Source organism: Diadema antillarum, unplaced genomic scaffold (assembly GCF_040938485.1).
Source record: "Diadema antillarum isolate AM-2024a unplaced genomic scaffold, OU_Dant_1.0 scf00000231, whole genome shotgun sequence".
In the NCBI taxonomy this organism is placed as follows: domain Eukaryota; kingdom Metazoa; phylum Echinodermata; class Echinoidea; order Diadematoida; family Diadematidae; genus Diadema; species Diadema antillarum.
Genome location: NW_027271120.1, coordinates 1,369,487 through 1,396,471, shown reverse-complemented (window position 1 = coordinate 1,396,471; position 26,985 = coordinate 1,369,487). Strand labels below are relative to the sequence as shown.

Below are 26,985 nucleotides of genomic sequence, written 5' to 3'. Positions count from 1 at the left end.
ACGCATTATGTGCTCTGACAAGGAGCAAAGGAAGATAAAGAGATGTTTGTTGGTTTTGTTTGTGCTCAGATTAGAAACTCTGCAAAGACCAGTTCTGGGCAGTTGTACTGAATGTACTTTGCAGTGTCTAGTGATGTTTCTTCATTCTGTTGTGAATGCAAGGAAAATGTAAAGCTTGTTTTCACATATGTACAATGACCCAATGTGCAATGTATTCATTTTCATGCAAAATGTCCAGCTGAATAACTGTGTGTAATTAATTTGTTTCTGTGGGTAATTTCTTTCATGATATCTATTACCAGAGGTGAAGTTGCTGTGAATCTATCAGTTGTTGCCAAGTCAACGAAGCTACATGTAATATACGTTGTCCGCCTGAAACATGTCTGGCAATATTTTCATGATGATGCCCAAAAGAGTTGCATACAGATGGTCATCAGGTTGGCTGACCCTGTTCCAGTAAATTATTTAGTCGCAGACTTTACAGGTTGTCTCTATTTTGAAACATAATACCCACTTTGAAGTAATGCAGTCTGTCTCCTAATAATGTGCTGCCTCACCATGAAATCAGACACACGAAAGTGCTACAGCTGTAGTAGCTTGCAGGGCTGTACATACTTAGTGTCAGCGATGAAATGTATTTTTCATCAGGTGATGGGGGGAAAAGAGACAAAACATAAACAAACAACCAAAAGCATATTTATATCTTTTCGATTCATACTCCTCTGCCATTATCATAAGGCAGTCAAGAAGTGGAAAAAAGAATTATTTTAAAAAGTGTGAAATTAGCAACACATTTGTGACTTACTCGGTAGTCCAAATTATTTCTGTGCTTGAGTAATAATTAGGTCAACATAGTAACTAGTAAAGCTGAATAAAGTTAACCAATAGCCTATGAAATGATATGTGTCATGAAGTAACTTTTTGAGAGTTATATACCATCTTGGAGGCCAGAGGGTTAAGATGTAAGTTCTCTGAGTTTAGGATGTAGCAGATCCATGTATACTGAGGACCTGTCCAGTCATTTGACAGGTGTGTGATGATTTTGGCTTTGGGGGAACCTAAGGGCCACAAGCAAGATCTAATCGATGTTTCCAGATACATTCTGCTTGCTATCATTGTCAGAAAGGTGTCAGCATTTTTCCTTGTTTGGTTGATGTTGGGAGGGGGGGGAGGAAAAGTTGATGGATTTCTTGAAAAGTGTATGGGGCATCTGTTCTGGTCAGTATAAAGTATTGATTACTTTCTTGAGCTGTTACACTCATACATGTCTGAGGCTTTTGACAGTGCATCATCCAAATTTTGTCTCTGAGTCCCCCATCCTCCCCCCCCCCCCCTCCATCCTCCTCAACATTGAAAAAAAAAAAGAAGAAAGAAAGTAAAGAGATGCTTTCCATATATTTGATATCCCAAGCAGTCTCAGTCTCATCCAGAGGGATTTAACACCTGATAGGCTAGATGTCCAGATGGATCTCTTCATTCCTTCCATACATATACAGGAGCTGTAATGGTAGAGCAGTGGGCTGGAGCCAGAGATCACGCAAAAGGTTTCTCATTTCTCGTTTCATTTCATGCATTTTGTGCGTTTCGTGCGGATAAACGAAACCAGAACGTGTGGAAAAGCATCAACAGGTAGCTTGAGATTTCATCAAGTCTTTGATTAGATGGATTAAGTCCACAGGTGTCCTGTCAGTATAGCTAATGCAGTGCATAATTGCGTAGGTGGAGAATTCTAGGAGATTGTGCAATAAAAAAATTGAGAGAAAAAAAAAAGGAGAGGAAAAAGTAGAAAGAGAAAATGAAAAACTTCTCAGCTGTCTGAAAGGGAGACTATCCAAAGATTGCACTGAGCCTACGATGTGGAATGAATGGAAGGGGTGATACGCCCTGACAGCTTTCTCATAGGCTAAGTACACACCGGTGTTAGACAGCATATTGACCCTGTAGGGGGTTCTTCCCCACTGGGCACATCAGCTGAGTGCTGCTAACAGATTGAAAATTTGCCCGGAGACCTTCCAGTCTCAATCTCCCTTTCCATCGCTTTGCATTCACTCACTTGCTGAGCTATACTCTTTTAAGATTTTGTTAATTGCCTACCATCATGCATTCCACAAAGAAACCAGAACAAGTCGGTAATTAAGAGTTTGATCCATTCAATTGAAAAAAAGACTTATGTAGATGATATTCTCCCCTTCTGTCCTCTCACAAGCCACTTAACACGTGTTTGCTTTGATTGGATAGATTGGGCTATAGCAAAGATTGTCAAGACAAGCAAAAGATGGCAGTACTATCTTAACCCCAATCCTGAGTAACAAGCTTAGAACTGTATCAGTTATGAAAGTATCACTTCTGCCTTCATGCCTTCAGCCTGATGGCAATCAAATGTACTTTAAATGTAATAGAAAAGTATTATATATCAGGAATATGTTACATATGGAATATAATAAATATCCCATCTTTCATGGAACACATACCCATAAATCAATCCCACTCTCAACTGAAACTCATCCTCACAAACAACTGTAAACCAAAAGTAGGCATTACGAGCGGGCATGTGAGTATTTTGATGGGCGGTTGCCGTCTGTTTTTTCTTTGAATAAAAGCTGAACATCAGCCGACCGACCATGTGACCACACAGATGAATTCCCATGACCACATGATGATCGAGTGTGAATGAATGTATGTGAGAAGAGTTCTTGAAATAAACATGGTCCCTCATTTGTCTGTTTCAGATACTTTTGCCTGTTGATTTTGCACAGGGAAGACAACAACTTTTTTAATCGGTAAAGCGCAGTAACATGAGACATGTTTCGAGGTGTTTCTAGACTTCATTTCCACTTTATAAGGTGTTCTGCTCTGACTACTACATTTGTAGTTTGAAGTCCAACCTATCTACGACTATAATCTCACAGAAGATGTTTGTTTTTTTCTGCTGTTGGTATACTTGTGAAAACAATAATGTCGATGAATGTACGCCAGTCCCTTACCTGCACAAAATGTAGATACAAGTAATTAATGACTATTACAAGAAGGAAGATAGCTTTTTGCCTCTCTTTGCGGAGATGCCTGGGGGCAAAAGCCTTGCAAGATATTAACACACCCACACAGTGATAAACACAAAACAATATTTTGTGTTGTTTGAAAGTCTGCATGGGATGTAAATCTTCTTTCTCTTATGTTTATGCTTTTCCAACCAACTTCTTCCCCGTCTCCTCCTTCCTTTCTGCTTCATCTTTCTCCTCCCACACCAACTTCCAAACCTTTTACCTGATTCTCACTCTATTCTTCCTATCAGCTGTCCCCTGTCTCCTATTCTCCCTTCTCCGTTTAGTACAATCTCAACTTCCAGCTCACCACTACCCGTTGACTGTCGTTATTTGCCTTCCTTACACTCTCCATTTGTCGCTTCCCTCCTCCACTCTCCTCTCTCTAGGTTCTTCTTTCGCCAACCAACATACTGTACGAGCTGAAATTTTCGCGGTGGTTTTATTTTCGCGAATTTCGCGAATCGCCTTTGAACCGTGAAAATAACAACACGCAAAAATACCAACACGCGAATAACTAAGTTCAGTTAGACCCTCGCAACCGCGAAATTTACAACACGCGAAAATGTCCTCCAAGTAGCAATTCGCAAAAATATCTGTACGCGAAAATTTCAGCTCGTACGGTAGTCCTTTCAAGAACTTCGTAGATGGTGGCGCTGCAAGTATACTCTCTCCCAAGCAATATCTTAAATGTTCACCTTTGAGATGTATAGATGATAATTGTTTTATGCAAAATCCCATTTCTACTGAAACCGAATTGTGGATCCTCAAAATTCAAACCTGATGTGGATGTGTCAGATACTGTAAAAGTGGATATTTTTACATTCGTGAGTGATAAGTTCATGCCCGAGTGGATAAGATGAATTTCATGTGATTTCATTTTGATTCCGCAGAATGAAAATAGGAATAGTACTAGTATTCCATATATCTGTAGCCAGCCAAAAAAATTACATGCTTTATTTTCGCACCACGTTCCTGTCATGCTAAATGCATGAAAAATTTCCACACCGCAAAAATATACTCTTTTACTGTATTCATTTGGAATTGGTTAAGAATGTTTGTAGCAGGGTAATAGACAGCTTTTGGTGTACATGTTGGAATGCAAAGGGAGAGGTGAGGATCATGTGACAAGTAGCTGACATGCTTGAGTAAAGGTCAAAGGTCATTAAAGTTTAGTTGCATGGTCATCATCTGATGTCAGTATCTAGTTATACACCTATAAAGATATGGATCCTCCCAGCCATTCAGTTTGACCACAGGCTGGTGTGATATTGAAATACTGATACCTTCCAGTTTGTTGCTCAAGAGTCAGGTTGTCCCTTTTTTTCTGTCTTTTCCTCTCTTTTTAATGAAAAGACAATATTAATACCTCCTGCAGAAACAAAAAAAGGAGAAAAAGAGACAAGCGAGAGAATAGAGATAAAGTTTTTATCCTTTTCAAGCAGGATAAAGAATATGCGAAGCAATTTGAGCTGCCTTCAAGGCAGTTGTTTCTGAACTAGGTCTGTCTATTTTGGCCTGAATATTGCCCCAGTTTGAAAGTATGACAATTCAGATGTTTCCTATCATTACAGGAAGAAAACAAGATTCTCTGCAGTGTTTTCTTCTCTTTTTTTATATTCTATGCGGTTGTTGTTTTTTTTATGTTGATCTCATTATACTGGACATACAAAAGTGATTTAGATAGAGCTTAGTGCTGGAGAGATGATGTAAGTTTTTTGTTTGTCTTTGCATGTGTGTCTGTTTTCTTTGAAGTCAGAGGATCATGAGAAGATACATTGTCAGTAATTGGTAATAATTTCCTTATGTTGTTCTACTCAGCTCCATGGCCTGAAAAACTTCTAGATTATCCTGATGGAAACTATCATCCACCCATCCATTTATAAATATTTCAGCTGCAAAAGCACAGCAAATTATGGAAACAGATTCAAAAGAAAACAACCATGTCTGTTCAGAAGCCTTAATTCTGGTCGAGTTCATCCTTCTCTTTCTGGGTTCTCTTTCACGTTGTGTTCGAGAATCTAGGATATGCTCGTGATCTCTTAAGTCATACAATATAGGCTGTGCTGATCAACTTCATGCGATTGCATGATACATGCCGTAGGGTTCATTGCCAAGATCTTCACCTACAGTAGATGTGTGTGGGGGGCTATTTTTGAAACGTTAATTTAGATGTTAAATTTGTAAATGTCAGCGATGACGCATCCTGTATTCTCTGTCCGCACGTTGCCAGGATTTTAAGCCAGCAGTAGACAAAGGAAATGAAGACACATATATATTAAGGCTTTCTCTCCCCCTCTCTGGCTATGTCTGTTTGTCTGTCTGAATCTGTCTGTCTGTCTGTCTCTCTTGTTTTTGCCTCAAGCCATACAAGTTCTCTCATTTGCAGTCAGTGCAAAAGAGTAAACAATTATCCAGAAAACTTCTTGCTACAGATAGAAATGCTCATTGGCATTGCTTGTTCCTCTCAAACCAAAGTTGCTGGGTATGTAAATGAATGAAATCTAAACTGATGGCATGATTTTGAACATGGCAAAGCAGCAACCAGAGAGAGAGAGAGAGAGTGAGAGAAATTCTGAATGGGGGGATGTGTGCATTTACACAGGAAAAGGAGGAATATTGCATCCTCCCAAATAGCATGTCCCATTTAGGTGCCATGTGAAGATTGATTGCTTGTTTTTGTAGCCGAGGTTATGGAATTTAATATGAAATAGTCATAGAGAAAACACTTACTGGTCTGATATGTATGTGTTTAATAGGAAGACAGCAGATGATGAAGTGATTCCTAATGGAATTTGACTGTTCGTTGTACAATATCAGATAATCATATTTCATCTCTCTCTTGCCGCGCTTATCAATTTTCCCATGTTTGAAAGGTGTTTGAATACCCACTATTAAAATGCATTTGCAAATGCCTTTCAGATTGCGTTTCTCGAGTTGTTGCTTTCATCAACTAACTTTAAAACATGATTATATATTTGCAGCATGAACTTTTTTGTGAATTGGAGCCAATGACCTTTCTCGCGCCGTGAAATTTTCGCAAATTGCCACTCGCATCCAATACATAATATGTAGGCAAGAACTTTTGCGAGCAATTTAATTTTGTTAATGTTGGCGCTCTCAAATTCATGAAATTGAAGTGCACATGAACATTCCTTGTTTTACAGTATGTTAAATGTTGATTGGGAGGCCCTGTCACTGCGCAACTCCATTGTGCATTTTGACTGAAGGAGCAGAGATGTGTAATTGGCAGTGGTTTGCGTGGGCAGGTCTGGAGCTATAAACGTTACAAAATGACTTTGTTTTCATCAACTCTACAGAAACGTGTCTGCGATCACACTTTTTTCAGCATTTCAAGAGCTCATTTCTAACCCCATAATCAGAACAGCTTGAGTTTATCAATTCCCCAAAACTCCCTGAAATGTGTTTGGAACCCTAATTCTGTGTCAGAAGTGAGTTGACAAATGCATCCTATGTCAACAGTGAATTGCAAGTTTTTTTTCAGCTCTTCAATCCAAGAGACTCATTATGTGTACAATGTACATATGGCTTCCACTGTGGTATGACAGGAAGGATGGGAGGCTGAGAATAAAAAGTAGAGTGATGGGGAAAAAATAGGATGCATGCAATACTCCACCATGCCTTCATTAGGGGGAGAAAAATCAATTGAACTGTGGCCAAAGGGTATACCAAGTCGTCTCCATACCACTGGACCGTACCATTCTTTTCCAGCATGATGATCTAGGAGGGAAAAAAAAATGAGGGATGTACAGTATATGACACACATCTTCACACATATTTTGCAGCTTGCCATCCCCCCCCCCCCCCCAATGTGCTGGTTGGAATATATATGTGTTTTCCATGCCATTTCTTTGGGCAGTGGTTTTTGGGCAATCTCTTTAGATTGATACAGTGCCCGCAAGTCTTTAACAAGTATTGATTCTGGGTGGCTTCCCTTCTTCCACCTCTTTCTTGTCTCACCCCAATATCATGAGTACAGTTCACTTTGAGCAGAAACCTTCTGCAGCAGTTGACAATAATAGTACCAATGTCTTTTACTGTGCCACTTTTTGAAAATCAGGCAAGCAGAAATGTATGCAGTGAATACTGTAAAACCAGAAGTTTTTTGCTCTCATTTTGATTTCGCAAATCTCACGAGAGCCAAGATTCGTAAAATTAAAATGCACATGAAAGTTCTTGTCTACATTATTATATAGCACAGTGAATGCTAGTGGCCATTCACTAAAATTTCATGCCCATAATAAAGGCTGCCAGCTCTAAAAATTCACCAAAAAAAATTCATTCTGCAAAAAACTTCTTGCTTTCCAGTACATCTTGTGCTATCTATAACCTTCACACCATTCATATCCAGGATGTATCACATTTTTGTTTTGTGTGAGCTTGATTTGTTAACTTCTTTCTCTGGACTAAACATGCATGAAAATGATAGAGTGAACATAACATCTGCACCAGAAGGCATCAAAGAGAAAGGGAGGTCTGGAGAATAGTTTCAGCTCTGAATGTTTCCATGGAGTGCATCAAGTTTGAGCCGGAGTTTGACAAGGACAAGGACCTTGTGTCTAATGACTACCCATTAAAAAGGTTTTAGTGTTGTGTGTACTTGATGGGCTTGCAAGTACGTGCATGAAGAGGCTTACTTAGAATAGCAGCCTACACTGTATCGTGTATCACATTGAAACTGCTTTGTCCGAGGACTTGGGGATCAGTGTTCTATTGATTGTTGGGTGACCTTGACCTTAAGTGTAGGTAGCTCACAGATGTATGGCTGCAAAAACCCACCTGGATATGCTTAAACATTGGAGATAATGACCATCTCATCCCCCTTGCCCATATAATCCTCATTCCCTCTGCAACGTTAGCGCCGCCGCGGCAATCGAAAGCCGTCATACAATTGCGCAGCCCCACGTTTGATTGACGTCAGCCCGACGCTGTCTGCGGATCGCCTGGGTGCGCGATCATGCCGCGGCATACTAATGCTATGGACGGGCTTTTGCCTGGGCAAACAAGCACGACCAGTGGAGACTTGTATCAAGAAGCAGCCGTCTGTCTCCCCGCAAAACTGGGCTGAGTGGATGCTGTTTGTACCAACGATGTCTGTGTTGATACTTGTTAGTGGTATCAAAAGTTTTGATAAAGAAAGTGCTTTGTGTTGTTTGATAAGTTTGCAAAGGGGGAACTTCTTTCTTAAGGCTCATCATGTTGTGGACTTGAGGCAAATTTCTGTGGTCTTTAAGATCAGATGGGGGAATAAAATGTACAAAATGATAACAATATATACTGGGGAAATATTGTGCTTAAAAAGCCAACGTAGATGAGTGGGTTCAGCGCATCGGGCTACAATTTTGAAATATATAGCAATCCCTGCATTTAAAGTCAACCAAACATCGACTAAAAACATTTAATTCAATTATCTTTATATCATTGAGTCCTATGCTTATTTGTAAATGCTTTTCTGCATCCCTCATTAAAGAACAATAAGTATGTTTAGTTTAGCCTTTCGTAGGTATGATTTGTCCCACTGTTTACTCTCTACCAGTGAACCCTGGTATTAGCGTTGCTAATGTTGTGGCTAGTCTTGCCCCAAGGCTCAGCTATCTGTTTACATGACCGCAAGCAACCCAGGGCTTTGGGAGTTGAGCTGTCGTCACACCCCAGTTGTGTATGCGGCTGCACTTGACATACGTGCTGTGAATGCTGATTGTGTGCAACGTGCGTGGCGTCCGAGGTCAGACACATTTAAATGTATATTGCGACAATAACCACCTGGATGTAGTCTTGTAGCAAGTCTGTCACTCATCTTATTTTTTATGCTGCTCTAAAAGTATTGCAACAGAATACACTAACTTCTTGAATGTAAGGAGAGTAAATGTGTAATGCTGATACCAGAGGATGGTATCAAAGGTTAGCAGTTGAGCATTCGCTGCCCCCTTGCCTTTGTACAAGAAAACAGACAGAGAATATAAAATATGAAATAGGGAGTCAGAAAATAGAATAAGCAGACACAAAATATACAATGTAATATGTCTACTAAAGGAATGCGTAATATGATAGATGAAAGAGAAAGTCAAAGGGGATAATGTAGATTTTCTGTGCAAATGTCACTCCAACATTTTGCTATAAAAAAGAGGAAAAAGGCCTACACATCAATGACAGCACCTTTCACAGGGATTTGTCATATAGTTAATGACATAATCAGTATTTTCACATGTCACTTCTTTCTCAGAAAATCACTAAAAAGAAGTATACAAATGTAGCTGGTTAGTGTCAAATTCAAGCATGAAAGCTCATAGCTCGTAAAAATTATAAGAACTGGAAACTTCAGTAGATATGAACATGGTACATTTATTCACCACAAGATATTGCATACTGTAAAGCAGGATATTTTCACAGTGCTAAATTTTCTCGAATTGGAGCGGACAGTCTTTTTGGCAGCATGGAATTTTTGCAAATTTTCACTGGTATTCGATGCATGTAAGACAAAAACTTGTGTGTACATTTTAATTTTGCGAATCTTGGTTCTCGCCAAATTTGTGATATCAAAATGCACGCTAACATTCCTTGTTTTACAGTAATCATCTTTTCCTCCCCAAGTATATAATCGTTTTTCTGGTACCTGCATGTACATGATATTCATTGATGATTATTCTACTCATATAATACATTTTTGTTCCTACACTTTGTAGTGTTTTTAACATACTGTCATCTTTTTGATGTGAGGAATCTGCAGGTATTGAACCAATATAGATGTAGTTTGGGTGACATATTTAGTGTTTTTCATGTGCTATTTTCTGACACATATGAAGAAGCAATCATAGTATGAATTGTTTTTCTGTGTGGGAGTATAACCCAATTTTGCCATTCTCATGATTATAAGTGACACTATATAAAGTCAATTGTTCTTTAGGCGTACCTGCCCTGTAGTGTTGGCAGCAAATATGGGTTGAGGGTGGATCTAAAGCTGTGAGATTTTGATCACTGGTTTTAGGAAATAGAATGCCTACGAGCGGTGTCTGAAAACTTGTGAAAATTATTTTTTTGAATCCATGGCATGTGAAAAACCTACCTCACCATTGCCGTCAACGTTCTCTGTGTAAAGACCTATTTTTACGACTGATCTACTTCAACACATCTACCCTGTAGGTATGCCATTGTCGTCGTCAGCGTGTCAATTATATATGTTAAGATGAGGCCTTAATGCTGATGAAAATCAGAAACACACGCACACACACACTCACATGAAAGTTTTAGAGGATCTATGTTCAGGGCGGTGCTTAGATATGAAAAATAAGCAAAGGTCGAGAGCCTGTATCCCTTTAGAAGGGGCCCAGGAAGAAGAAGGTGCAGGGAAGGAGATACAACAAGCTATCACTGTGCCATAATTTAACCTTTTGTGTGCTTTGCGGGCCGAATGGCATTGAAAAGCCTGTAGCCTTGTACACACAGTCCAAACTTCCTGGCACTTGACAGGTTAATCAGATCTTCTATATGCTGGACTGCGTTGCAATGTCATGCTTGTATCCATATGTGAAGTTGATTGTACATGTGTAAGTGTGTGTGTATCACCCTATATTGCCTCTTGAAGAATAGTTCAGAATAACAATGAGAGATTTCCTTTCCTTTTCAAGTAAATGAATGCTTTTCCTTCCGTATTGGATTTAAGAAGGAAAGAACTTGTGGTTGTCTTTTCAAACTATCTTCTGTGTGTACACACCAGAGTGTCCTTTTTTTTCTCCCTTCTTTTTTTTTGCAAGAAACTGCCCGAGCCTCATTGTAAGTTGGACATATTACTGCAGCATCTTTGTTTACACTCTGATCAGGTTTGATTGATGAAATGATATAAAAGTAAATGTGACTGAATTGATCCATGAGCTTTCATCTTGAAGCTGTGGGAGCCAACTCGAGGACTGTGAAAATTATTGTCGACTTTCATCGTGCATTCAATGTTTGCCTGCAAGGGTAAGGAGATATTAGGCATCAAACAAGCTGCGCTCTGTTATGCTGCATATTTCATACAGAATTACATTTGTCCTGTGTTTTCGTATGTCACCAGTGGTTGGTAGTGCATGTGTGTGTATGTGGTGTATTCTGTCTCGAATATTGACCGAGGGATTGGATTCGGGGGGGGGGGGGGGGGGGGGGGGGCGCAAATAGAACAGGCAGCTCGTCATGTTGCATGACATGTTTGGAAAGGTAGTAGTCTATTCTTGTTTGAGGGGTAATTACATTGTAGTAAAGACAAACTGCTTCTATGTTAGCAGTGTTGTTGACACAATAAGGTAGATGGACATTTATGAAACCTAAGAAGTGATTAAAATCTGTGTGACAGCTCTAAAGATGCACCTACACCATTTATATGAAAGCAATACAATCGAGAAGAAATACGGTAGCTACAGCACTGACAGGACAATAAGACTGTCTCAACCAGTCCGGCAATCTTCTGCATTGAACTTGTCACACTCCAAGCACCAGGACTTTACTTGCCCAAGGGGACAAGTGGATTTCAAGAAAAAAAAAAAAGTGAAGTGGAGCCTTGCGAGGCATATTATTACAAACACAATGCATTTGATGTGTCTTATAACAGCAGAATATTGTCTGTGGCACCACATATGTATATTTTACATACGGCTTATTACCCCATGAGGGCTTTTTCTGTCTCTTCATGCGTGAAAGACAAACAGTCTGCCCTGTCCTTCCCCTGCCATACCTCTCCCACCCCCCCCCCCCCAACCCCAACCCCAATGTATCTATGAGTACGGGCATCGAGAGCTGGGGGCAGTGGAGGGTGGCAATATAGATGTGACAGAAATTGAATGAATTTGATAAGAGGGCCGGGTAGTTCGAGAGAGAAGTGGCATGTTTGGTAGAGAGCCTGCTGGCTTCTGCATTCCCCGGCGCTCCCTACAGGCCCGTGCTAGGAAAGCCGTGTTGATTCAGCCAGAGCGTGGCATTTTGCCCAGAAGAACAGAAGGGATTGCGGTTTCGTAATGAAAAGGTAGTGATATTTTTTCATTCAGTCGCATCCGAAAATAAAGGCAGGAAAAATCTAACGCAAAGAAATGACACATAAAAAAAGTGTTTCAGTAGGATATCATAAAGGGAACCCAAAGACACAGCAGCGAACTGAACTATGACTGATAATTTTTTGGCTTGTGGAACGTAGACTGATGTAAATGGGATGACATTGTTAATGTCTCCATGTGGTATCTGCACATCACGCTCAGATAGTGAGGTACATGTAAATGTCATGCTGTCATCTGGTTTATCATGCTCGATGCAGTGGTTCCTGCTTAAAGCAGTAGTAAATGGAAGAAAGGCCCCCAGCTTATAAAGGCAGGTTTGTTTTTGTTGTTGTTGTTGTTGTCGGTTGTCGGTTTTTGTTTTTTGTTTTTTGTTTGTTTGGTTGTTGTTGTTTTTTGCAAGTGGCCCCAGCATTAAGCCATTCTAAAACTAACTCTCACAGAGCCTTTGACATTGGGTATACAAGATGTACCATGGCACAATCATACCATCAAGGCCAAAAGAACAATGATGAAGCTTGACAGTATGATTATTATCATATTATTAATATAACAATATACTGTCATATTTGCTGACATATTGAGGGATATTGACAACATTAAAAAAAAAAATGCTCTGCACCACATATAGATGATGACTTATGGGGGGAGGGGAATATACAAAATCCAACAAGTTTGAAATGCAATTAAAGTTTTTGAGTCCCTCGATATTGTCTTGGTGTCTTAAGCCTTCCAGATAATAGCATTTTAAACACGGAGATTTAAACTTTCTGTATATATTCAGTCATGGCAACAAATATGTCATCTGTAATATTTTGGGGGTTAGAGTATTTTGAGTGTAATGTAATCATGTACCTACAAAAGCTGCATTTTCATTCATGGTCATTTCAGCAGCATCACTGGAAAGCCTACAGCATGTAAAACGCATATTATGTTCCACATACACACAGAATGTACCCAGTGTTTATCGTGCTTTGCTTCAATTAGTCACATTTTTGTACATAAGACCTCTGAAATGATTGTCCTTACAGCCATAAGCATTGTGTAGAATAAATGTATTCTTCTCAACTTTGTGGGAAAAAATAGATTGTTATTTCATTTTGTCTCATCCTGCTATTAGTCTCAAAAACTGACAATTCTCACTCACTAGAAGATACTAGAATATTCTAACTGTGGCAGAAGATTCCAGAATTTTCTACCCTTTGAAGAACATCCCAGAATGTTCTACCCATGGAAGAATACCACATAAAGTTCGACCTATAATAGAACATTCCAGAATGTTCTACCATGGGGAATAATACAAGTCAACAGGTAATAGATGGAGGGCTAGTCTATTGATATAACCATACACTGTTGTGAAAGAAGACAGTGAGATATTTCTCTGTGCTTTCTTCCTATCTTCTTTCCCAGTCTCAAATGTTCTTGTACATGATCATAGTGGAGACCACAAAGCAAAACAAAATTACTGCCAGTATCATTGATTTCCTGTATAATAGGTAGAATTGTTACTGTGTCAGCATGTACAGTTTAAACAAGACGCAAACATAAACTGATACACAAGTGCAATTTGAATTTGATCTGTGCATTAATGGACGAGTGATATTGGAGATGAGTACATCCGATACTGAACATGATGCCTCCTGCTCAAAACAGATTGACTTTTGTATGCTGTGCAGGCTTAAGTTTGTTTTGAAACCAGCTGAATGTCTCAGTTTTCTTGTAAAATTATATGACATACATGTAGCTCTTGGAGCAGAGACACGAATATTCCCCTATTCCCAGATCAAAGCAGTCTTCATCTCATTGTATTCTTCAAGAATTTAAAGACAAAGTAGTGATGCTGAACCTTTTGCTTGGTAAAAAAACAGAAAGTCCTTTCAAATTAAGAGGTTGTTTGTGACGTTCTTTATTTCAAAGAAGAAATAAAAAGAGGCGTCACATATTCCTATGTTTCATTTGGACAGTGCTTCCAGTTAATTGTGTCAAGTTGAAATTGGGTTAAGACTCTGTTTGAGCCAGCACAGACAGGCATTGACGTCAAGCACTACAAAGTTTTGAGTTTTCCATTCAGTGCTGCTGCCATTGGCACCCCATGTCTGCAAACCCATGTTTTGTCCTCGCTGCATGACATTCAGTGTACGTGTGGAAGCTCTGCTGCAGGGGGCCTTCAAATAAAGTATTAATTTTGTTTTTGTGCAGTGTCAGACCGAGACGGGACAGGGAGATTCAATGTGATGAAAGTGCACACCACATGTGTGGTTTACAGGAGCGCATAATATAGGAATGAATGGAGCCATTGCCCCATGGCGCTGTAAACCCCATTGAAATTCATTGCAACAAGAGGGGGGATATCGTCGATGGCGTGAGCGAAATGTGATGCCTCAATTTACCCATGTGCGGGTGACGTCTGCATTTTGTGGCCTGGCATTGATTCAACTCATGTAGTATCTCGAGTCACATGCTCTCTCTCTCTCTCTCAAAAAAAAAAAAATAAGAGTAGGAAGCAAGACAAAGAGAAATGACCTGGGGACAGCAAAATAAAAGGTTAATCTGTCCCATCATGGCCATGCATCAGTGGTAAGGGTTTGAAAAGTTGCAAGAATAGCACTGATGCTCTGACATGTAGGTTCACATTGAAGCTCCTTCCCCCTCCCCCTCCCCCCTTTACCATCTTATGGTTGTGGACTGATTGTTGGGAAAAGACAAACATGCTGTATATTCCTTTTATAGCAATATGCATTCGTATCCACCCAAGTTCTTGTAGTGACATCATCAGGGTTGTTAAATGTTTTCTGTCATAGGATGCCGTAAAAACAATGAAAATCTGTGATGGAAAAAAGGAAAAGAAACAGCAGCGTGGACTGCATGCATGACAAGAAAAGTTGAGATGTTTCTCAATATGAAATTTTCAAAGAAGTACCAGAAATATCTGTGTATTTCATATGCTCCCAAGTGTCCACGGTTTAGATTACAAAACTCATCTAAGGTAGATATGGAATGCTTCCACATGGTCATACCACTGGTAACTGCGAGACATCGCTCGCTTTTTGCTGACTTGAGTGTGTATGGCATTTTGATACGATGCCGATGCCAAGGTAAAGGGCCTCCGCTGAGACTCGAGCGTGAAATTGAGGGCATAGTTTGCCCGATGGCCTGTGAAATGCAGTCACTGAAGGTTTCCCTTGAATAGCCGGGGAGGCTGGGAACGGAGACTACTCAGCCCATCCTATGCAACAAACTGTTTGTTTGGGTTTGGGTTTTTTCCCAGGGCAACAGTCAAGAATCCAATTTCTGGATTGTCACGGCTTCTTCTTACATAGTATTAAAAGAAAACCCAATTCAATCACATGTCTCTAAACAAACTGTGCATCCGTGTTCTACAAGTGTCATTATTTTGTCCTGCTTCCTTCCACAGGGAAATGTTTGACGGGTAAGAAAAACACCGAAGGGGGATGTGGGGCTCATGTTTACAGTGAGAGAAGGCGTAAATCACGGGCAAAGATGCCCCCCGAGTAAAAGTTTTAAAAGAATTTCCTGGCATGCAAGGTTTAGAATAGGTGATGAGTTTGTCTTTAAGACAAAGATCCCCTTCAATTTGCACTGTTGTTCAAGTGTTTGAATTGATTATTGAATGGATACCAAAACCCAAATATAAATGTGGATTGAGTGAAAACAGCAAAATTAGTAGACCACATCAGTGAAAGTTAGAATCGATTCAAAAGTTAGGAATTCTAAATTTTTTGTGCCATCATCAAGAGATAAGAAGACTAATATAGTTCATGGCATCATTTATGAACGGCAATTTAAAGTAGAATGTGAGGAAAATTCCACAAAATTTCATTTTTCACATTCCATCAACTTGTCACTGACATATATGTTAAGGATGATATTATTCCCCCAGCTGCATGAAAGAGATAAGTCTATAGAGCTCTTTCACTTTGCTACAAAAGCGAAAGTATGCCAAATTTGCTTTATATTTTCTTCATGTTGTCCATACATGATGTCATGAACCGTAGTCATCTTCTCATCAAGCGATGTTGGCTCTGAAACTTCAAAAACTCATAACTTTTGATGGTCTCACACAACTCCTCCACAGGTTAGTTTGCAAAAACAAAAACAAAAAGAGAGAGAGAAAGGGACAAGAATCATGTTTTGTGATCAAGATTTTTTCCAACATAGACATTTTTCTTAAATGTCGTCATTGCTGTTAAAAAAAGGAAATTTAACAGAGATTTTTTTAAAGATCAGGTGGAAGCGTCTGAGGTCATGACATCATTCTCTCAATGAATTTGAGTACTGTATATGGCAAATATTTTGTGAGGTTTTTATTTTCATGAATTTCTCGAGTTGGGTGCTATTCGCAAATTTAAAAACACCTGAAAATATGAACTTGGATCTCGACATGAATGTGACATGCACACATACATTTCCTCTGTTCAGTACTGTATTCCACAGAAGCGAATTGAGCCACTCTTGAAATTGTCGGGAAGTCCCGATTCACGAAAAATTAGACTTGCTATATATATGGCTTATACAGTATATGGTTTTCTTCAATTTCATTGTTTTGTATAAAAATGTGTAACATTAAACTGCAATAACTTTCTTGTTTTTCTTAGGTCAAATTTCGATGAAAACCTTACAGTACTGTTAGTCTGATTTGCCTATAGATACTTAATATGAAAGCCAGCTAAAGTGTGGCGTGAAATTGCACTTTGATATTATTTCATCGCTTTCAATGACTTTGACATCTGCATGGTGGTCTTTAGATTGAGAGTGTAATGGGGGCATTGTTACATGCTTTACATGTACAGAGGGTTCAGTAGGTCAAAGCAAGCTCCAGCCAAGTAGAAAATAATTGAGGGCAATGAACAGTGCATAAAATATGAGGGGGGGAGGAGGGAATGCTGCAATTCCAACAGGTTTGCCAGAGCATTGTGCATTCATTTGTTGACGTCACCCTAATTGATTTACCACTTTGCTCTCTGAAGTGTTTCTGGGTTTGCGAGACTTTGTACTGCCATTCCTTTTCTTTCTTTCTTTTTATTTAATTTTTTGTAGTTGATTGTGTGTGGGGCTGTTCACGGGGTGGCAGGATTCAATCTGGTAAGATATTTATGCCTCATTGGTCATCTAGGTCTCGCATGCATCTATGGTGTTGATGGATGGACTTGTACCATGGCAGAACATTATACTTCCGCCTCATGACTGGCAAGCAATTTCTCATGTCGAACAGAAAACGTGCCTCATTTGGTGCGACCCCTGGAATACTGCCTGCATTTTGTGGCCACTGTAAGTGGCATATGATTTTAAAATCTTCCATGTCAATGTTCAGTACAGGATAAGTGTAAAAACGACGGTTCATCACTATCACAGATAGCTAGGGATCGTGGTGTGGGGCTTGTAGTGAATGTGTGGCACACAGTATGGTGCAGTATGAGGATTAGTACTGGTAGATACGTTCTACTCACTGCAATTCATTTGACTTCAGTGCATACAGACATCTTGTCTTGTGTGAGGGGCTCGGTCGTATGATGGACCAAATATAACAGTGCCTGCCATGGATTTAAGCTGTGCACCATTATTACATAGGCATGGTACTGCACTGCATGGCATCCTCCATATGCTGTATATTATGTACCGTATAGTACGCACTGGTACCTATCGATAGTGTTAAAAGACACGTCATGTGCGAATGGGTGATGACAGTAGCAGGCATGGGGTAGGGGGCTACCTTTAAAAACATATGGTCTGTATTAGTGTGGCTTGTGCAAAAGATCTACTGCAGATTTGAACACATACTGTGGTGGAGGGGGGTTGACAATTTTTTTTTTTTTTTTTTTTTTGGGGGGGGGGGGGGGGGGGGGCAACCCTCACATTATGATTTATGTGCAGAGGGAAGAAAGATCCCGAATCTTCCACTACCATATCCCGACTCCTTCTCTTTTTCCAAGTACTGCAGACAAATCAAATTATATTTGTGGCAGACTGCCTAGAATGCTTGAATATGGCCACAAGGCCATTGCTGAGGAACTCCAGATATAGCGGACTCCAATACACGTTCGCTGCAGTTGGAACAGTGCAATGATCTATTGGTATGCTGTTTGAGGAGGGCAGACATAGTAGCAGTAGTAGTGTTTTGAATTGTCGGGAGTGATCCAAAAATGTCTTCTTCTTTTTTAATAGAACCCTTAGCCCCAGTGTTTAGGCTCATGAAAAGATGCAGTGTCATCATATGGGATGCTTGTGTATGTTATCTTTGGCACAGTAGATCACATTCCACCCTTCTATGAGGAAAACATAGGTCTGTACATGCAGTTCTTCTGTTGGTTGTTTTACAGTATTGTTTTACAGTACTTTTGTCAGTATCTTTTTCTCAGGGTGATTAGCATTTATATTCTACTTCTTTCCATATCACCTCACTCAGTAGGCATAGTGTATTTCCCTAATGGCTATGTCTCTGCTTTTCACATAAGTTGCATCTAAAATGTTAATGTAACAACGGCATTTTGCAATATGGAAGTTTTCATTCATATCACACAATGTAAAACTTGGGCAAAAGTCGAAGCCTTCTTTTCTTTTTTTTTTCTTTTTTTTTGCTTCTTATATATGTAAAGTTATGACATATCTTGATTCCACAGAATTTTAACTTGCAAAATTCACCGTATAGTGGTAAAACCTACAAAAAGTCCACTTTTACAGTATTTTTTCCTGACTTGTTTTCCCATTCATTACAGAGATTCTCGAATATATCCAAACCAGGCCAGCCTTTCCACTCCATGAAAATCCACGCTACGTGTTCTTAAGTCATATTTTTTAATTTAATTCAAATATTAGAATAATTCAAATTATTCAGTTAGAATAATTTGAAAAAAATTGAATATATCTGAACCAGGCCAGCTTCCCACTCCATGGAATTCCCATGCTACCGGATCTTTAAGTCATCTTTCTGAATTCATTTCTCTGCCTCTGGTTTGTAGTGATATCTATTTCATTGTGGTATTCCCAGGCCTGTCATCATTAAGTATTCATAGGTACAGCATACATCCCATCCCCTAGTGGTATAATGCTGGCTATTGAGCGTGCTTTTAGGGACTACGTCAAATGTCCTAATGTATCAAATTTTCAATTATGTGGACTCCTCGTGCCAAGCTTGAACACTTGATTTATTTGAGGGGCATGCAGATTGCACATTAGTTCTTCAAACACACAATGGAATACGAATGCTTGATGAAGAAAGAAACAAGCAGGCTGATAGTTTGTATTGTGTCAGGCGGGAGCCTAATGGTGCAGGCAGAGTAAATGAATCGGAGATGCATACAAAGTCTGTAGAAATTAATCCATCATGATCCAGCCATCAGTCAATCAATCTATCTATCTATCTATCTATCTATCTATCTATCTATCTATCTATCAATCTATCTATCTATCTATCTATCTATCTATCTATCTATCTAACCTTCACTCTATCAAAGCAGTTTCTGCCCATTTGTCCAATGTTTTCATCCTCTATCTCTTTCTCTCTGCTTTATGTAATCTCTCTCACATTCTTTTAATTTCTCTCTCCTTTCTCCCTCTTCCCACTCGTCTTTCTACCATTTTCTTCTCCCCATCTCACCTTCTTTCTATCAAAGCAGTTTCCTGTCTAGCTGTCAGATATGTTTTCTTCTGTTTCCACTTAATGTAACCTCTTGCTCACGCTCTCTGCTACATATCTCTGTCTTTCCTCTCTCCTGCTTTCCTCTCTCCATCTCAATCTAACCTTCTGTCTATCAAAGCAGTTTCTGTCTAGCTGTCAGAAATACTGTAAAACATGATATATTTGCGGCATGAAATTTTCGCAAATTGGAGCCGACAGCCTTTTTCGTGGCATGAAATTTTCACGAATTGCTACTGGCATTGACTGCATGTAGTGTAGACAAAAGCTTTCGCGTGCATGTTAATTTCGCGAATTTTGGCGCTCGCGAAAATGCACGTGAAAATTCCTTGTTTTACAGTAGATTCCTTCGCTTTCTGCTTTATGTGACTTCTCTCACGTAGACAATGCCATGTCACAGATCTCTCCCTCTCCCTCTCCTCCTCCTCCTCCTCTGTCTTTCGTTCTCCCTCTCCCTGAACTCTCTTCCTTCCATCCCCTTACCGATCCAAATCCATCACTTTTTCTGTCGCACACACCACTGCTCACAACTCCTGAGCATCCATCATGAAATTGAAGGCGACCATGTGTGCCCCTTCTGCTGGCTGCCAGCTGATCCATCCCCAGCTCCGGCAGAGTGCATCAGGGGGGAATAGTCTACGGGTGCTTAGCTCGCTTAACGACCCCCATTTTCCGCGATGTACTTTCCCCCATTTACGGGGCAGCTGAAAACGCAGATGCCGTTTTAAATTGCCCGGTTTGTGCCGCTGGGTTTCTGACGGGACGGCGATCGAGTGAGACTGGACCGAAATCAGATCACTGTCGCCGACTGCCTCATCCAGTCGAATCTCTAGCATCCTCTGGAGAGTCCCTTCAATTACTGATCATGAATTGGAAACATTAGTAATACCACTCTAGGGTGGAGAATGGGTAGGTCATCGCCCATGTTGTTTATCACCATCAAGTGATTAAAACTTGCAGCATGAAGTTTGAAATGGGCATGAGGTGTAATAACTTAAAGTGGCTTCTATCAGTTATGCTCAGATTGCATGGCGGAAGTATAATATTGAACATTGATAAATTGATTACAGTTTCGTCATTTGTATAAAACATTAATATTTGTACATTGATATCTATTTTTGCATTAAGATACAAATCATTTTGATGCTAGAAGAATGATTAAGACATTAAGACCGTAATGTATACACTATACTTCTGTCAAAACATGTGCACCCACTTTCATTAACATTCACAGTTGTACATACACACCTATGCACATGCCAACATACATAATCTTTAAGAATTTTATGCAATCACTCATTTAGATACAAAAATGCAATCACTCACATCTTTAAGACTCTTATGTAGTCCTTTAATTTGACACACATAAACACACCTTCATACACACACATCACACCTAATACAGTTTTGATGCATTTGCATTTTGGTATTTCCTCCATGTTTTGTATTTCTGACATTGTTATTGATATCATTTTGTTGCATATCTCCTGTATGGCTATGTATCTATGTTATAAGTGTGTTCTACAAATGTTGTATGTACTGATGTTTTCTGTGTATACATGCCCCCCTCCTCCCCCCCCCCCCCCCAAAAAAAAAACAACAATAAACCAAATTCATGAAATGGACCATACATTCGAAATGAATGGAAAGTTGATGACTGTGTTGTACAGTAAATGACATTAGAAATAAAGGCACAAAGCCTCTTTGTTAAAATGCAGCCAAATGAAAGCTTTTTAATGGTACTATATAAACAATCCAAAGAGAAAAAAAACCCCACAAACCTGAATTTCTCATTGTACTTTTATCCGTTATTTCAATCCATTTCCCTCTATCTCTATGGTGTTCTTGTAGGTCAGCGACTTCTCCTGGAGCCATGATGGGAGGATGGCACTCATCTGCTACAAGGACGGCTTTGTCCTGGTGGGTTCAGTCACTGGTCAGAGGTACTGGTCATCCCTGCTGGACCTCGATGCCAAGCTGCTATGTGGGGCATGGGCACCGGACGACAAACAGGTCAGAACTCCCCGTAGAGCTAAGCCTAATATTTGAACTCCCTGCCCTTGTTTGCGCCCTGTGTACCATACCTTTATTTCCAGTGGTGTTTACGTCAGTCTTGGGCAGAGATTAGAGAGCCTCTTTCAGATCGTTAAAAAAACCCTTGTTTTTAAACATCTAAGTTACACTTTTCCATTGTGATCGAGAGAATTGGCACATATGAAAGCAGATGTGAACTTCATTCTTGCAATGACGTTTCTCAAATTATGTTGAGCCAGTTGTGCTCAAAAGGGGCTTTTTGACGTAGTCATTTTAAGACTTGAATGGAATACTTGGAATGCAGTTTGCATATGTTAGTTGTTGCTATGTCGGGCAAACTTAAGGTATACTTTCAGGTCATCAAGAAGAACTATTGTCAGAAAGGCATGCATAAAATGTTAACATGCTTAAGTAAACTGATGTGTATTTCAGGAAAAGGTCTGCAGTGACCTGTATCTGCACATGCTCTTACAAGTAGGTATTATGTGAACTGGCTTGTTGAAATCGGCCCCGCCCCTCTTTTTGAAATATAGGCCTATATATTTTTTTCCTCCAAAGGGAGTTAATCCTCAGAGCCCAATGGAAATGAACTTGCCCAGTTGAACATGAATTCCTCAAGAGCTGTCTTCCTGGGGGTGAAAAGGGCACAGTTTATTTTGCTTTTTAATCAAAAAGCCAAGTGTCTTTCAAGGGGAAAGAATTCAAGGACGAACCTCTCCTCATCCATCTCGAGATACCACAGATAGAGGGGGAGAGAAAAGAGAAAAAGAGACGAGAGAGAGAGAGAGAGATAAGAGACTGCAGAGGGAAAGAAGGAGGGAGGGAGAGAAAAGGGTGGAGCTCTAGGGTCAGTCAGATGTCGTGACATGGCAGCATCCTGCTCTGCTATTGAAATCAAGCCCCTCTGGCAGAGTGAGGGGTACCTGCCCCCTTCACTTCAAATAGTGTCCCCCTCTTCCTCATCTCTATCCCCCCCCCCCCCCCCCCCCCACCCTAAGGAGTTTTAGGCTATTCCATATCCTGGTGATAGGCAGGCAGGGATTATTTCCAAGGCAAATGACCCCCGTGACGAGGTGTTGCCCCTTGCTCGTGGTGACGTATGTGCATAGAGGAGTAACATTTTATAGGATACTGAAGTGTCTTAGGCTTGCATGTGATGCGTAATTAAAATCCTGGTTGTTTTTCACATAAGTCAGCAGACCCTTTTAACCCACTCCTTACTGGAACCTGGTATGCCATGTTCCCAAAACGTTGACTGGAGTGTCTGCATTCAAGGCCTAAATTCATGTTTATTTGCGTTATGCTGACTCAAAAACTTACTTTGATCGAAAGATTAGAGTTTCTTTTATCAATATCTGTTCTTCTTTTTGTGTATGAAACCTGCCTGCAGTTTTGCCCAATTTATCTTTTTCCAATGTAGTAGTGTGCTGGTTTTGCTGTAGAACTTGTAGGAAGACGTACACATATGTAGCAATCAAGGTTGTGCTCACTAGAATTTGACTTTCGCTGACCCCATTTTGTAGCCCTTGTACATGTAGTGTATGACAAAAGAGCCCAGCGTACGCTCTATTCATATCTCACATCCGATTGATATTTTGTATTGTTCAACTTCACATGCAGTTGACCTTGAAAAGAGGATACATACGGTACTGCTTGATTGCTTTCGGACAGGCAAATTACCAACCCGTCAGTTCTTTGTCGATGGGGGAAAAAAAGTCTTGTTTGGGGGCATTTAGGGCTCTCGTAGAATTGCGGGAGGAATGGGTTGAATAATATCAGTCACGTGCCAGCCACTGCTTTATGCCATTTTAGGAAGTCATGCAAGTAGCAGTCACTCCTGCATGTTACAAGATATCAGAGTCTATGAAAGATGAATGAGCATGACAACGCCAACCTTGGATGCCTGAGGTCACAGACCAGTATTGGCCTTGAGAATGCAACAAACAAAGACTTTAAACCTATCTTTTGCTCAAGCTGTATGGTGAGGGTCACATATCAGACAGTTAGGTGATACCAGTCTTTCTCATTGATTTTTGACAACGAATGAAGGTCCCCCCATTTGTCTTCATGCTACTCAGGCATTGACCCGTAGTTAGTGTAATTCATACTAAGTGAAATGGGAGATGTTTGCCATTGTCTTGCCAAGGATGTCAGTTTCTGATAGTAAGATGTAGGAACTATGCTGTGTCTGCCATGGTTTGCCTATTACATCCCATTGTGCAGTATGACAGAAAGAGAAAAAAAAATATATTCCTGGTTTGGCGAGAGACAAGTTAGTTTTTTATAATATTTCTTTGCTACCTTTGTGGCTTTGCCATACTCTCTATGTCTCAATGCCATGCCTACCATCATAATTCCGTCTGTTCCTCACTAAACCCAATTTATCCGTTGCTCATTTCATATTCATCCGGATGTAAGATGGTAGCACTTACGGGATTATGAGAAAGTGTTCAGAAAAGGTCACAAAGTACATATTGTAGTGCTGGTTCTTTTTGTATTTTGAGTTGTGTGGTGCCTTCTTTTGCACAAGGATTACAAGTACATACTGTATGAACACCTAGTGATGTACAATGTTTATGCAAAGAAAGGCATGATCGCAAATTCTCTGGAGCTGTATAATAGATAGAAACAGTGGTGATGTCATTACAAATTTGAATTATGTATTTTCATTGTGTTCTTCTATTTTGATTATTCTGGTGTTTTAAAGGGCCCTAGATTTAGCATGAAAACCAACATAATACTTTTTCAGTGGACAAATGCACTGAAAGTAAAGTGAATCTGTTCTGATCACACTGCATTATCTCTCCATCTCATGAGGAGTAAATTTGTGGTAAATTAGATTCCTGTGGAACATGTAAGAAATGTTTCATAAATGTGTTTGTGGTTAATCAATCACACACCTTTTCTTGTAGGGATTTTAGCCATCTGAGGACTTTGAATCAGACTTGAAAGTCCATTTTGGAGCAAATATTTAGATGCAATATGTGCCGAAGTGTGTGGGATGGGTCACACTTTTCATTTGTTTGATGTGTTGGTAGCCTCAGGCTTGGTGAGCATGGTACCAGGGAAATGCTTTTAGGCACTTGAAATTTATGCAATACCTGCTGTTTTGAGTTTCTAGACTGACTTTTTAGGCGCTTACTGCTAGCTAGACATACCAACATTTGCACTCTCCATTCCGAGTCAGAAATTTTCATCATTCTGGAGATATGATACATCATACACATGTATGAGTCAAGACAGACTCACTTTATGACCCGTGACTTGTCATTGTAGATATATGATCATGACATTGCGTGTATATAATTTTAGATTTACTGGTTGTGAAAGCGTATACAGGACAACATCAATTCACTATTGATTCAACTACACTTAACTGTCTAAAGTGTGCTAAGTATTCTACCAAACCAAGCTCAAATCCCAAGCCCACACAGAACAAAGAAACCAAAGTACAGGCAACTCCCATTCTAACGAAGTTTTCGGGACCAGTTTTCTTTTGTAACATCAGAATTTTGTTGTAGCTGAACAATTAAGTATATGAAGATATGGAGATGATAATTTTGTGACCTGATTTTCACATTGTTGTAACAAAAAAACTTGTTTGTTATAATGGGAGTGCACAGTACTTTAGGCTAAGTGAGGGATATGTTGTACACATTGCAGTTGAGCATCTTCTGACTAGCAATCTTTTCAGAGATCACTAAATGCAAAAGTTTTGGTTTCAGGATGGTGGTCCCCTGAAAATTTGTTTAAATCAAACAACTTTTAAGAAGTATCTTTAAATTCAATAATCTTTTTCTATATATAACACACGTGTGTGTATTAGCTGAAAAAAAAGATAAATGAATAAAGGTGTAGTCATGATAGTTTCTTAGGATTTTGTTGTTGTTGTTGGAATAAAGTTAGTTTGTATGCACAGAAGGTTTTTTGTTTTTGTTTTTGTTTTACTTTTTTTTGCAAAGATGTAAACCGATAACTTGATGTGACCCTCTTTGATGCTCCTGAATTCTGTACTATTCCATACAATGTTTCTTCTTTTGCTCTCAACTTTTGCACTTAAGCAGATAGACTCAAAGTCCCTTTAGGCAGGGACTTTGGTTTCAATCTTGATTGCGTATGTGAATCTGAAACTTTATGTGTATGATCACGTGTGTCTGGGTGTGAATAAGAGAAATGCTCTCCAAGGATTAATCCCATCATTCGTTTTCGTCATCAATGCCCTGCTCTGAAGGTCCTCCTGGGTACGTCCAACGGAGAGATCGTCGTGATGGATATCCACGGTGCCCTCGTCACCCAGTGCAATCTGGCGACAGAGCGCCCCCTCAAGGCCCTCCTCTGGTCCTCCGAGAAGTTCCGGATGGTCAACATCGGCGACGCCGAGGGGGAGGACAGGAAGAAGAGAAAAGGTCAGAGGTCACAAAGATGTTTTGGTTTTGTTTTGTTTTGTTTTTGTTTTTGTTTGTTTTTTACCAGCAAATTGGCAAAACTAAAGCATGATGTGTCCAGGGAGGTGTTAGAGAAGAAGAAGAAACAAGAACGTCTCCTTTGTATCCTGCTCCGTGCCAAGAGAAATTATGCGCTCTATCACAGTGTTAATGAATTGCCTCAACAAAAGACAGCATTTCTATTTTATAAGTATGCATCATTCCTAAAATTCAACATACCGAGTCAGCAGCAATTCGCTGACCTCTTCAATATTTTTAGCAGCAATTGTTTAGTTGCGCAAAGAATATAGGACACGCAAAGAAAATTAGTAAAAACTGTACTTTTTTAACTGTAAAATGCTACTAAGCATGCAGAAATATGCATTAACCAATTACTTAGTTCAAAAGATTTAACATTCAAGTGCTAAATCTGGCAAACGATATTGTGAGCAAGTAGTTCTGCAAAAGAGTACCACCAAGTTCCATACAAGATTTCAACATTTCCTCTGAAATCCTCTTAAACATCTCATACATAAATCAAGCCCTATCCTTTTCTCCCACAAGGAATTCACTGCTTGATTTGATAGTATGACTGTCTGTGAGATTATCTCACTTTTCATTTCTCTGCTGTTGATTGTGGTACCCATGCATAATGACATTCATTATTGGGAGGCACTGTACTTCATAGCTGTCACTGAGGATGTGTGCATCTGTATCATATCAGAAGTTGTGCCAATACCACAATGAATTAACCAACTTTATACTTTGATTATGACTGTTTGAGGTGTAGCAGT

The 26,985-nt window shown here is 39.7% G+C and overlaps 1 protein-coding gene across 1 annotated transcript in view; it reads left to right on the top strand.

The window, feature by feature from the left end:
- Positions 1 to 26,985, top strand: part of LOC139724815 (tubby-related protein 4-like) — a 105,857-nt gene that overhangs the window by 57,242 nt on the left and 21,630 nt on the right. The window contains exons 4-5 of the mRNA XM_071635939.1: positions 21,585 to 21,746; positions 25,999 to 26,173. Of these exons, the coding sequence (XP_071492040.1) occupies positions 21,585 to 21,746; positions 25,999 to 26,173 (337 nt within the window). The remainder of the gene's footprint in view (positions 1 to 21,584; positions 21,747 to 25,998; positions 26,174 to 26,985) is intronic.